Consider the following 14131-nt stretch of genomic DNA (forward strand, 5'->3'; position numbering starts at 1 on the left):
AAGATCACCTATCTCTTCAGGAAGGAGGGGTTGAACAAGAACTTTCAAACCCGGGAGAAACACTAACTAGATCCACTGAGTCCGTCAAGAGATCCACAGCTACTAAGGGCTGGATGCCACCCTGACAGCCCACCACCCCCAGAGAGATGAGGGCCGCCTGCAGGCCTGACAAGGATGGCAGGGACCTAAGCCAGGACGTGGCCCTCAACAGGTTTCTACTGATTCACACCAAATAAGGGGCATAAGAAAAAATGAAGATGACCAATTTCTAATATTTGGAGAGCTAGACTGGAAGCTCCCAAGGTAGGGGTAGTGGGCCCAGCCTCACTGGACCAGCACAGTCAGTGCCCATCTCGTAATGTGTGCTATTTGCAAAATACGTGTGGGGAAAACAAGTCAGTGTGTAGAAAAGAAAGACACAACTAGTTCTATCACCACAGAAGGCAGCCTGGACCCAGGACAGGCAGGGGTGGGTAATTTCAACCTAGAGTTACCCTGAAATATAAGAAGGCTGCCTCAGGAAAGCCCCTCGTCCTCTTCCGGCCTTTTTTATAGATTCTGTTCCTGCCAAATCCCTCCTGCTTAAAACCCTCAACAGCACTCCTCTGCCTGGTAGATCCAAGACGCAGGTCTCTGTTTGACAGGAGGAGCCCTCTCTCTCTCTATTCTGCTGTAGGCCCCCAGCATGTGGTCTCCAATTGGGACTGTCCGGGGGGAGGCGATGTCCTCTCTGCCCAGTGAGATTTAACTCCTCACTTCTCCACCAACCCCAACTCATCACAGCAATCCACGCTCTTCACAAAGCTCACACCGGCATCTCCTTCTCCTAAAACCTATGATGGCTGTGGTCTCCACCGCCCATATTGGTCCCAGTTGCTTCACGAGCTCCTATCTCATTTCCCCAACCGGACTGCCAGGTCCCTCATGGAAGCACAGTGGAGGCTTCTGAAGACCCTCCTTAGTAGAAGGAAAGAGGGGGTGGGGAGGATGAGAGTAAGACATGGCTGTTCCCACCCGTTTACCTGCTGCACTGTCTCCTGTAAGTCAAGAAAAAACTCTGGATTTGGAGAAGGTGGCTCAGGGACCACTGACTTGGAATTTCTCCTCCCTTCCTGAGCCTCTCAGATACTTTGCAGCCACGGAGATGGTCCTGATGCACAAGAAGTGCTGAAGCACGGATAGATGCTCCTGTCTTCCAGCCAAGTTCCCCAAAGAGAAAATGAGTCACCTCTGGGTACTAAGGGGCTCAGAGGGGACCTAAATTGGGCTTGATCTGCCTTCCTGGATGAAGCCCGTTTTACATTCGGGATCTCTCCTTCCCTCCCTTTAAAGTTTCTCAGGTCTTTACCAGAAAGATAACTGTACCTTCTGTAATAAAATTGAAACAACATGAAATGAGGTTTGTCAATCCTCAGCTTCTCCAAATCCAGACCAAGCTAGAAACAGATGTCCCAAGCAGGATGCTGCTTTCAACATCCATTCTTTGTTTACATTTAATTTGTTACCAGAAATGTACACTCATTAGATTAAACCCAGGAATTTCAGTAGTCTGGGGGAACTGACAGGAAAAGAAGAATACGAAAGTCTCATTACCTTCCTTCACAAATATCCATCTTCAGTTGTAAGAAATACAAATGCCTATGAAATAATTGTTTTCATTAATTCACAATACTCAAATTAAAATAAGCCAAAAAAATTGATGAGTCAAGGACAAGACCTGCACATGTGAAAAACAAAACACACAAAGACATTTTGTCTCAAGTATCAGGCGCTGTTTAGTCCACTGCAAAGCTACGCCCCTTCAGTAATAATGGCTCGTGAGGCTGCTTTAGTCTCAATGGGTAGTGGCGGGGGGCATTTCCAGCCGGCCTCCCACCCACACATGCTCTCTTGGGATGGCTGAGCAAGGATGGATGGGGTGAGAGCTGCCCAAACAACCAGCTGCTGCCGCCAATGAGCGCCCCCGGCCTGGACCTACCCAGTCAAACTCGGGGTATCTGAGAGCACCAGGATCCACGGGCAGCCCCCCGCACACCGAGGGGCTGCTGTTCTGAACATCTGCACACCTATGTTCCCTCTGTGTGAAGTCACTGAGAGGTGGAGCGTCTAGGAAGACACCTCCTTGGCTGGGGTGCAAGCACCCAGCTGAGCTTTTTCCTGTGTCCCAGGAACTGTGGGTGCCTGAGCAAAAGCATAGACATCAGTCATCTACAGGCTGCCAGGCCTCCTGGGTGAATCCTGCACTTGTCTGTGAGTTCCCAGCAATGTCGCTTCAAAACCCGGGACTTGATTTGTGGGCAGAACTTGGTAAGTTCTTGGTTAGTCACGGGACCCTCCATCCAGGGAGCAGGAATCACAAGGCATCAACAGTGCTGTGCAGGCCGGGAAGGGCCCTGGAGACTGTTATATTTAGGGACATGGCATACATGTGACACTTGACCTCTGGCTCCCACTCTTTGTTAAAAGCCTGGATTCACACGGGATAGACATTCCAGCATCTGGCCAAGATGACAAAAGGGAAAATTCTTGAAATCCAATACAGATGCAGCAGAAGTGTTCAGGGCCAGGAGAGAGAATTTCGGCAATTTAAACAAACCAGTCTCAATATTCCTTCTAATTTCTATGTTTAAAGGTTAAGGCGCCAGTGTTTTGAGATGTGAATGTGTCACATGGTATTACAACCCTGTATTTGCACAGTTCTGGGCTGTGTGTGGTACTTCATAACTTATCGCCTCATTTCAACCTCGTAAGAACTCTGCGGTGGGTACCGCTACCTCCATTTTTTACTGATGAGGATACGGATGTCGTATGGGTTATGTGGGGTCAGTTATGTCTTATTTCAACCTGGACATGCATGCTATGAAAACAATCTGATTATGCTACAAATTTCTTATGCGTCTAATGACTAAAAAGCTTAGGATCCATCTCCTAACTCTGATATTACTTTGACTGTAATTATCACCAACTACTCCTACCGTGCTGAATGCCAGAGCATCGAGAGATGGTATGACATACATTTGCTGATTCTCTCTTATTCCAAATTGGAATCTCTATCTTTTCCACCTAGGAGAACACAATTGGTCCTTTCTAGTTTGTTCCTATATTTACCCAAGCTGAAATTCAACTGGAATTAAGTGTTCTCTCCTCCTATAATGCTACTGAGAGAAAGAAGAGAAGGAACAGAATTACAGATAATCCAGTGGTAAATCTGGACTTTCACTGACAAGCCCAGCTAAGCGGAAGGTCTTCCTCAGGATGTAAAGGAGAACGGGAACCTGGAGACCCCTGTTCATCAAATGCTACTTTGTCATATATTCAGCAACGTTTCTGAGTCAACCCCAGGACATCATACACAAAGAGATCAGAATAGTGGAATGATGCCCAAACTTAGAAGACCTCCTAGGAATCCTGAGAGAGTCTGGTTTTGAGACTGCCCGTATATGAAAGTCTGTTTAGAACGGTCTAAATTTATCAGAAACAGCCACCGTGGAGGCTCATAATCAAGGAGACGGTTAGCAATTAGAATAAAGGAAGTCATTTAAAAGAGATGCTTGGTGTGCCTGACTTCAGAAACGTAACACTCATTTCTGGAGTGCACCCCAATCCATGACCTCAACTTCAGAAAAAAGCAATAAATGCCTCCCTGCCTAGATCCTTAGTAAACAAACAGGAAAGAACAAATACCACGTCTATATTCCTCGTTTGACCCTTGAGAGCGAAATTTCTTTAAAGGGGAACTCATTTTTGCATAGGCTACAGAGCTGGGGCTTAAAAAAGATACTACGTATAATACTGTACATCAACTATACCTAAAAAAAAAAAAAAGACGCTAAGTGCCAGGAATATAGGCAAAACTCTTCATTAAAGTAAAAACAAAGCAAAACAATATTTTTTTGAATTAATGGCGGAAGCCTGGCCCAGCCTAAGAAGGAGATCTGGCAGTCCTGGCTATTCCCCAGCTCGGTCGGAGCCACAGGGGTGGCTGCTGCCATGACTCCTGCTGTGTTAAGAGAAATCTGTTACCCACATCCCAGAAGGTGGCAGCTATACTCTACTCTACACTGCGGGGGACCACCCATCTTACCATGGAGGTTGAGTAGTGGGGTTGAGTGTCAGTCTGGAACTAGTGACTTTTAGGAGGGACACGGACAAACCGAATTTTGTCTGGAACTTAGGTAAGAACAAAATTTAGTCTGTTATTTGTCTTCAGCCAAAATCTGCCTCTCTGTAGTCTCCACCCACTGGCCGTAATGCTACCACCAAGCACATCTAATTCCCCCTTTCCCATGACAGCCCTTGGAAGATCTGAAAGCAGCCTTCATTTCTGCGAGCTTTCTCTCCATCCTGACCTCCCTACTTTCCTCAGATGTCCCTCAAATGACAGGGAGGCTCAGCAGAAAGAAGCTTTCCTGTGGGGTATGGAAGTAACGTCCAACGACCGAGAGGGGCCCTGGAGAAGGGCTCCTGGGTTAGGCTGGCGTGAGTGATCCCTTCACTCAGGTACTCTGGCAGCCGCAACCCGAGGGCTGCAGCATCTCAGGGAGGACACAGGGCAATGAGGGACGACCACCGGTTTAGGCAGTGCAGGTCGCACTTGGGGTGGGAACCCTTCAGTGGGTAGTAAAATCAATTTAATGAGCCACAAGTGACATTTTAAAAGAAGAAAATAGAAAACTTAAGAGTGCTTTGCAATTACTATTGTTTCATGAAATGTCTACTTCAGTAATTTACATATATCTGTGTAATGCATTACAAAGCAAAATATATTTTTTATTGTGGGGTTATGATTACAAAAAAACCACCACTGGTTAAAAACATACACACAAATACACACACACACACACACACACACACATATAAAATCCATCATGACATTTTTTAAAGCATCCCTTGAACAGAATTTGATATTCAGTAGTAGCCTGAATATTTCCAGTAGGGAAATCCTGGTGGGGTCATTTCAAACATATTCTCATAGATCATGTCACCACTTTGCATCCACCGGCTTATGAGGTGACCTGTTGAGTTGAGTGTCCTACACTCCCCCTTAGTCCACCAGCATGAAAAGCTGTTATGAGGAAAACTCAAGGCATCACGTGTATGTCCCGTGGTTACCCAATGAGTCATGCGGGACATCTTATACCAGCTTAAAATTTAACCTAATAGTAAACACACGTCAAATCTCCAACGTCTTCTATTGTAGAAGGAAGAGGTGTACAAAGAAGACAAAATAGTAATAGACTAATATTTGGCCTTTAAACACATTAAAAGTTAAAAAGTGATCATGTGGTTACCATTTTTTTTTTAAAAAAAGGAAAAAACAAAAGAGCACTTTATGTCCAAGTTAATGTCTCTTCCTTGGTGATGGTCTCATGGCCACAATGGGCACAGGATAGGATTCAATCATCCTGAACATTCATTGCTTTTTTTCTGGGGGAAGAGTTTCCCTCTCTAAGAAAAACAAACGTTTCAATCATAGGAGGGCTGGCTGTTGCCCTGGGGGGAGGGGAAGGAGAGGCCCAGGCGAGCTTGCAGAGTCCATGTTCAAACAGCAACAACTCTCCTGTGCCCGCCCCTCCATTCCAAACACGGGTCCTCATCCAGAAAACCCCGTGTGCCAGCTCAACACCAGGGCCAGGACCTGCGCCAAGCCTGGAGGGGTAAACAAGTCTCACAACCCTCTGGCCCTTATCTGTTTCACGGATTGCCTGAACCACAGATTCACGGAGGCGGAGGAAAGACACTGACCCGGCCTCCTCTCCTTTGCAGCTCCTACCAACAGAGGATCTGATGGAAAGTTCTCAGTTCAGAGACCTCTCGTTCTCCTAAAGAGTTCAATCCTAGCCCCTCAGAGACACTGCGCTGTTTGACAGGTAGATGACTGTTTTACAAGCTTCCTGATGGCAGTAGCAGAAAATAACTGCGTTCTCTGAACACAGGTGCTCAACATGCAGGGGAAGCTGGACGGAAGGGGAAGGTAGGAGGTGGTGGATGGGAGCGTGCTGGGAACGGCACCAAATCAGGAGGCCAGAGAAGGAGGCTCAAGATGAAAATGAATTCGCCGATTAAAATTTCAATACATGTACCCCCCAATTTTTACTGGGATCGTAACTGTTGGTGCAGTTATACCCAAGTGAAGTATCTGGCCACAGTGATAAATTAAAGAGTACATTTTCAGTGGTTACTCATTTTTATATACTAAATAGAAAACTTAAAAAAAATGTTATTACCTGGTTTGTTCTTGCTGCAGTGTGTTGGGATCAGGTATAAAAAATCTTACTCGAAAATGCAGGGTACAGGGGATACCTCCTACAACATTTTTCAAAAACAAATTAAATTTTCCCTTTAAAAAAGTCAATGTATGTAAGCGGCTACTCTCCCATAAGTGATGCATTTTTCACTAGACCACAGCTTTTTCCATCAATAAAAGGACTAATTTCAAAAAAGGAGTGCATAAGTTAGTTAAGTGTTCAGAAATCTCCAGGTCTACAAGAAGTAAAATATTTTTGCAACATCAGCATAAAATGAGGTATAATCTACTTCTTATTACATGTTTAACTTAGGGATGTGTTCAAACAATGCACTCCATTATCTGTATTAGGAACTTTAAAAATCCTTAAATCAACAGATTATACAAAACTCACAAAGAAGTAATCTCCCACATACATAATGACTTCATACTTTTCAAATGTTTTCATGTACACTCTTGAATTTAAATACCGCCATGACTATGAGTAAGCTAGCCTGCTGTCGACTGCACTGTGTAACAGATTAGCCACCAGGCTTGGAGATGTGACTTGCCTTGGGTCACACAGCCAATGATAACACCAGACTTACAGCACTGAGTCTTTTGATTCTGCATTTTAAAATCATTTTTATACTGCAAAATATTTCATGCTTTTAATGCAAAGTGAATTCTAAAAATGATTAATACAGTAGCAAATATTACACAGCTAATATACTCAAATATGGCTTTATGCAACAACGCCAAGAGTCCATTTGCTTGCAAGGATAAAATTAGCCCATTTCTTTTGCTGGATGTGGCAACAGGAGATCAGATTGTGTTGCTAAGATCCCATGCTCTTCTTCACGTCAATTTCTCTCCTCTCCATTACTCAGTATTCACTGGCTCTTTCCAGCACTTTCTGGCTCTGTGAAACTCAAGCTTTTCCCACCCTGCCTCCCTCACTGATCTCCTCTACATTAGTTCACTATGGGCTCCACCCTCCCTTCTCAGAAGTACCCTCTGTCTTTGTCTCTGGATTGTATCAAAGACTCTAATGGTGTGTGTGCACCTATGAACATACCTGTGTACAGGTACCTGGGTACCTGTGGGTGGTTCTGTAACTCTGGGTGCGTGTGCGGCCCTGCATGTCGGCCAGGTTTGGGGCATAAGGTGCATAAAGGGGAACAGAGAGCGTGATGTTGGAAAACCAGGTGAAGGGTGCAGTGAGGTGTGGTTCGAAAACCCACCTAACTGGGAATTAACCTACAGCACTGGGATACACTCACGTGTATGTCTGTGACACTATTTACCCATGCCTTTGTTTCCTGTGAATGGAACTGTGCTGTTGAAAAGGACTGTGTGTGTGTGTGTGTGTGTGTGTGTGTGTGTGTGTGTGTGTGTCTGTCTGTCTGTCTGTCTGTCTTTCCCATCCTGGCTCTCACACTGGGCTGAAAAAAGCCATCTTTCTTCCCCTTTCTTTCCTATAAAATGAAATGTGGAATTCCTTTGCTCTTAGCTGTCTTCTTTCACCTTTCCCTTTCTTGCCCATATTTGGTGAGGACCCTTGGGGGCTGATCTGGAAGCATCTCTGCTAACTCAGAAGTCAGACAGGGAGAAGTCAGCTTACTCACGTCTCTTGGACCACCTGGAATCCAGGTACCAGATGTTACAGGTACGCTGAGGATTGGAGGAGAGAAATGGGCCACGATACACTAATACCTAGTGTTCAACCGACATGGGAAGGTCACACCCACCTTTTAACTGCTTCCTGATGGGTTTGCTTGCTTCAAGCCATCTCTGTTGGGTAAGAAAACATAAGATATAAAACCAAACCCAGCGGGAGCCCAGCACGTCTTCAAGGGAGGGTACTCACAGGAGAGTCCACTGAGTCATCACTGTGCTGCAAACCAAAATACTCCTTTTCCGTCACGCCCAAGTAGTTGTAAGCCATATCCAGGAGAACTTGACCAGTATCTTGTTTCTAGGGGAAAAAAATGTCCAGTGGGCAAAATTTTAAAACAAATTAAGAACTGGTGTTTAAAAGTCTTTATTGCAGGCAAGAAGGTGTTAAAACACGCAGAGAGATTTCATGCACACAGGTACCCTACAATAAGAAATATTAATAAGAATTTAATAAATTCCAAATTAAGAAGCCCCACGGAACATATGGAAAGTAGGGCTAAGATAAATATGATTTAAGAGAATGAGATAAATTTAATTTTCTAAGATTTCTTCCTTCCTCTTAACTGAGATTCCCAAGTGATAACGTCTAAATTGGAAAACTCAGGTATCCCAATGACAGTAAACTCTCCGTGACCTACCCACGGATTATCCACAGCAAAATGTTAATCTTCAGGCGCCATGCAAGTATACACAGGGAGGAAAACTCTACTAACAGCATGAAGGAAGACAGCTAAGAATACGCAAATGCCATTGGAAATACCCTCCAAGTGATTTGGCAAGGGACACTGGAGGATTATCTGCTTCCCTACTCCCCGGCATCTGAAGTGAGAAGCCAGTGGAGACTTTCAACCACACTTCACGTCCAGAGCAGGGCTCAGACACCTTCGCCACTCAGTGTTTTCAGACCGGGCACAGTGCTGGGCGTGGGGACAGAGCCATAACACGTGTCCCTTTCCTGCCCTCCTGGAGAGGCCAGCCGTGCAAGCAGCGACCATAACTCGGTGTGTCAAATGCCAAAGAACACTCGGGCACAGTGAACACACACAGGACAACACAAATGGGTGACTCAACCTGGGGACAAGGGAAAGCAGTCCCTGACCTGGTTCTGGGAGGCTGACAGGGCTGAGTGCCACGCCCTCCCTCCAGGCGCAGGAGCTAAGAAAAGGCATCAAGAGGACAGCCCAGCACAAAGGCACAGGGGTGGGGAATCGCGAATTCTCCTTTAACAGGCAGACTTCTTGGGAATCCTTTGAACCAAACCATTTAACTTAAGGGCAATGTGAGTCAGAAAGAGACCATGTATAGAACCAGCAAAGGCAGCTTTTTTGAGCACCTGATAGCAGATGATGTACCTGAAAACAGGTCACCGTAACCAGGATGAGGAGAATTAGATAACTGTCACCCCCTCCTGCAGCCACTTCTCCGGGACAGTCTCACTTACCTGGCCCACAGTGTGGGAACACACGGCACCGCCTGTGTCCTGAACACATCCCCCTTCTGGCTCCAGGGCCCTGGTTCCCGCTGCTTCCTCCACTTCCCAGGTCACCTCCCATCCCAGGGGAATCAGGACAGTGTGGAAAAGATGACCTGGTCCACATACTCTAAATCATGAGATATTCTCCGTCCAAATTACGAGATGCTCTTGATGCAAAGAGCTATCTGCTCCCCTTGTTGAAATTATTATTTGTATGATTTTATGTTATGTTTAATATATATTATTAATAACTTTAATCTATTGGGCATCTACAAGGAGCCTGCCACGGTATTCTGCACGTTCTATGTATGATCTCCAATCTTCGCAGCCATGTCACATAGCTGTCAACACCATCCCCGGTGCTGATGAGCAAACAGGCCTCAGAGGCTCCGTGCCTTGTGCTGTCAGCCGACGGACAGTCTGACTGCCTGACTCAGGAGTATTTGATGCCAGAGTCTGCAACGTTACCACCACACTGCCACTCTCCCCTCTGGAGTGCATAATTCATCCATTCCAGGATCTGCACAACTCACCGAGTTCTCAAAAGGAATTGAAACAAGATACATTTTTGATACGAACAACCCTCCCGGCCCCGGCGCCTGCCCCACAAGAGGTCATCTTGGCTACATCAGGTCACTGTCCGTGACAGTCTCGCTCTCTGGGCGGAGCTAAGAACAGCTGATGTCCAGGTCAGCTTCCCCGAGGATGGCCGCTCCTGGTCGTAAGACCACCTGGGCTGAAGGATCTGAATGCGACAGCGCAAATGACCCCCAGGAGCAGAAACATATAAAGTGACGGAGATTCGAAGTTGCAACCAGGCCCTCAAACTGAAGTTCAGTGTGACTCAGCCCTGACCAGGCTGCTGGAAGCTTGGGGGGCAGCACAGGCAGCAGTGACAATGACAACAGCATTTGCAACTGGAGATGAGCGGGTGCCAGTGAACGCCAGGCACGTGACGATCACTCTGGGCTCATCCCTCCTCCTCCTTAGAATACATCCTTACCTGGGGTTCTCATTCCCTCCTGGCCTCCCCTTATCTCCCTGGACAGTCCTGCTTGTTCCTCATCCCCGCAACCGTGGAACACCGAACCGCATTCGTATCTTCTGTCTATTCACTTCTCAGGTGATCCTGAAGTACCACATCTACCCTGGTAACACCCACATATGTATCCCAGCCTAAACCCTTCCCTTAAACTCCTCTTTTTTTTTTTTTTTTTTTTGCGGTACGCGTGCCTCTCACTGTTGTGGCCTCTCCTGTTGTGGAGCACAGGCTCCAGACGCGCAGGCTCAGTGGTCATGGCTCACGGGCCCAGCCACTCCACGGCATGTGGGATCTTCCCGGACCGGGGCACGAACCCGTGTCCCCTGCATTGGCAGGCGTACTCTCAACCACTGCGCCACCAGGGAAGCCCCTAAACTCCTCTTTTGTATACCTAATGCCATTTCTACGCAGACGAGTAACAGGCATCTCAAACTCACCCTGTCCGAAACAGAACCAGTTATTTCTGCCCCCAAACCTGCTCCTCTTGCAGGCTTTCCCATTTCTATAAATTGCAGCTCCATCTTGCCCACTGCTCAGGCCAAAAACCTTGGGAGTCACCTTGAGGCCTCTTTTACATCCCAAATACCACTGGTTCCACCTTTAAAGTAGTTCCAGACTTGGTTTACTCTTAGCCGCATTAACTGCCCTGTCCAATCATCATGGTCTCTTCCACAGACTAACAGTCTCAGCCCTTGCCCCACCCCCTGCCCCAGTTTAATGTCAACCGAGCATCCAGAGTGATACTTGAGTCACATCATGTCAGGTCTCTGCCCAAACTCACCAATGCAGAACAGAGCCAGTGCTCAGAATGACCTACAAGGCTCTACACAATCCCCCTATCCCCTCAAGAGGAAAAAAGTTACGTTAAAAAAGTAACAAAACAGGGTTTCCCTGGTGGCGCAGTGGTTGAGAGTCCCCCTGCCGATGCGGGGGACACGGGTTCTTGCCCCGGTCCGGGAAGATCCCACGTGCAGCGGAGTGGCTGGGCCCGTGAGCCATGGCCGCTGAGCCTGCGCGTCTGGAGCCTGTGCTCCACAACGGGAGAGGCCACAACAGTGAGAGGCCCGTGTACCGCAAAAAAAAAAAAAAAAAAAAAAAAAAAAAAATTGGGTTTTTTCTCCAGACTTAGTGGAAAAGAGGAAAAAATTAACTATTTGCACCAAAATGTTCTGCTGTGACATAGGAAAATGACCAAGTACAGTGTTATATTCCATCCTTTTTATCGGTGTTTTTTCTGTCTGTACCATCTGCTGTGTTCATTTCTCCAAACTCATGTCCACCTTGATGTGGGAGTAGGGGATAATCTTGTCGAAAGGCACACTGGTGCATGTGTGTCTGCTAGTTCACTTGTCCTTGACAATATTTTACAATATTAAAGAAAATCTTTTGAAACGGCTGTTAGGAAAAACAAAACAAAACAAAACAACCCATCACCTGTTATCTCTCTGACCTCATCGCCTCCTCCCCTCCTCCTTCCTCATTACACTCCAGACGCACTGGCTTCTAGCCTGTTCTGCAACCACACTAAGGGAAGGGGACCCCGCCTCAGGGTCTTTGCTCTGCTGTTTCTTCTACCTGGAATGCGCTTTCACACAGTTCCTCCCCTTACTTCCTTTAGGTCACCTCTGAAATGTCATCGTATGAGTGAGGTCCTCCCGAATCGCTTCTATAAAATGACAAATGACAACCCCACTCCTTGCCCTGTCCTTAACTCTCCACCTTCCTTATCCCGATTTTTCTTCTAAGTACATGATACCGCCTGACATAGTACACATTTGTTTATGGTCTGTTTCCTCCCTCTAGGATGTAAGCTTTAAAAGGCCAGGGATTTTGCTCTGTTTTGTTCACTGCTGTATTCTTTGTACCCAGAACAAAGCCTGGCATGTAGGAGGTGCTCAGTAAACACGTGCTGAATAAACATTCATGTTCTTGTTGGGAAGAAGATGTATGGCTGAGGAATAGCTCCAAGACAGACAACATAAATTTTAACAAAGGAGCCATGTCTGAACTAAGCTGTCAGTTTCCAGCAACTGGAAGAGAACTTCGGGGCCTCTACAGAGCAGCCACCGTGCAGCGACTTCATGCACACTGCCCTCTTCTCTTGCCTGCTCAGCCATCAACGTCCACAGTGACCTGGGGTCAGCAGGAGGCAAACTCATGGGTGGGGGAAGACCCCAGCAGGGACCACTTTTTGTCACCCTTCAAATTCTTGTGGCCTTCTAACATCCCCCAGTTGTTCTCCGGTACCCTCTCTTCTCTTTCTGACGCTTTCCATTGCACACTGAATTTTCCAGGCTGGGGCAGATGCTGGCAGCCAATCTGGGGTTGGAGGCGACCCCTTAGAACTGGCCAGAGGATGGGAGAGACAGGCAAAGGTCACGAACACCCAGTGGTGACTGGGGAGGGGCGCGGCAGCAGGGACGGCTACTGGTCAGGCATCTTCCTGCTGACGTAGGATTGGAGAGCCCGTTTCTAGCCCTGCCTCTGCTTGAGGTGCACAAGCCAGGCCCTCCCTGAGCCCTGCCATCTGGGAGGCTAACCATCTCACTACCCTCCAGAAAGGACCCACCATTTACCATTTGCACATTTAATGAGTACCTGCTGTGAGGCAGGCACAGGGGAAACGACACTATTGCCATTCTCCAGGAGCTCACAGTTTAAAGAGTGACATATAACCAGATAATTACAACCACTATTCATGCAATGTGACAGGGGCCCTGATAAAGCACACACAGGGCACCATTATTGGAGAATCAGCTCAGGAAGTCAAAGACGTCACTGAAGCAGTAACATCTAAGACTCACACAGTTCACAAAGAAGAGGGGGGAAGACACGCCAGGTAGAGGTAAGATTATGGACAAAGTTTTTAAGGTTATTTCTAGTTCAATCTCAACATACAAGATCTGAGACCTCAAGCTTTTAATTTAAAATAATTTCTCTTCATTTTATAAATCAACAGATGAAAAGTATTTCTTAGGGGCATTAATTCAGAAAAAATTAAATTTGGAGAACTCACATTAACTTTAAAGGTCTGTACCAAGCCATCTAGAAAGCAGATGCTGCAGATGACTTCGGATCGAGTTTTCTCTTTGGGTAATTCTGAGGTGCGTATGTTATTAATTCTTCCACCGAACGCACGTAACCGGGAGGTCATAACTATCGTTGAATAACCTGTAACAGAAGACACACCTGGTTAGCTCTGATGTGCAAATTACCAGTTCCATGTGAACATACCTCCCATTCCATCCATCCCTCACCTGTCTGCCTTGACCCTCACAAAACTGTCTCAAGAGCTCAGATAAATGAGAGCCAGATAACAGACCATGTTTCCATCTGAGTTTCGACTTCTAAGCAGCTTTAAACAATATTTATTGCTCAATTATAACACGTTCAGAGAATTATATGGCTTATTTGTGTCTTATTATCTCCCTCGTCTAAATCTTCTAAATTTATATTTCCCAGGTTTTAAATTTGTTAATGTTTTACAACTTTATATATTTGTGTATTACACCTCTAAGGTTTTACAGAACTAAATGTGATGCAAAAATGATTTAAAATATGAAGATTTTATTGATCATTAGACTACATTAAGAATATCTATTCATTAAAAGACTATTTTTTAAAAAAAGACCCACAGAGATATTTGTAATATATAACTACAAAGAATATATAAAGAGCTACTACAAATCAAAATGAGAAAAAACAAACA

General features: G+C 46.0%; 1 protein-coding gene across 6 annotated transcripts in view; it reads right to left on the reverse strand.

The window, feature by feature from the left end:
- The window catches only part of PTPN3 (protein tyrosine phosphatase non-receptor type 3), a 109564-nt gene that overhangs the window by 59967 nt on the left and 35466 nt on the right, over nucleotides 1-14131 (reverse strand). For 5 of the 6 annotated variants that reach the window (XM_060101254.1, XM_060101253.1, XM_060101252.1 and 2 more), the window contains exons 2-6: nucleotides 13439-13593; nucleotides 8097-8204; nucleotides 7978-8020; nucleotides 6228-6306; nucleotides 1594-1638 (exon numbers count right to left, since the gene is read on the reverse strand). In XM_060101254.1, coding sequence (XP_059957237.1) covers nucleotides 1594-1638; nucleotides 6228-6306; nucleotides 7978-8020; nucleotides 8097-8204; nucleotides 13439-13576 — 413 coding nt within the window. In that variant the 5' untranslated portion in view covers nucleotides 13577-13593. Of the gene's footprint in view, nucleotides 1-1593; nucleotides 1639-6227; nucleotides 6307-7977; nucleotides 8021-8096; nucleotides 8205-13438; nucleotides 13594-14131 lie in introns of those variants that run through there. The other variant, XM_060101255.1, reaches the window with a different exon arrangement.

This window comes from Mesoplodon densirostris, chromosome 6, assembly GCF_025265405.1.
Source record: "Mesoplodon densirostris isolate mMesDen1 chromosome 6, mMesDen1 primary haplotype, whole genome shotgun sequence".
Taxonomy (NCBI): Eukaryota; Metazoa; Chordata; class Mammalia; order Artiodactyla; family Ziphiidae; genus Mesoplodon; species Mesoplodon densirostris.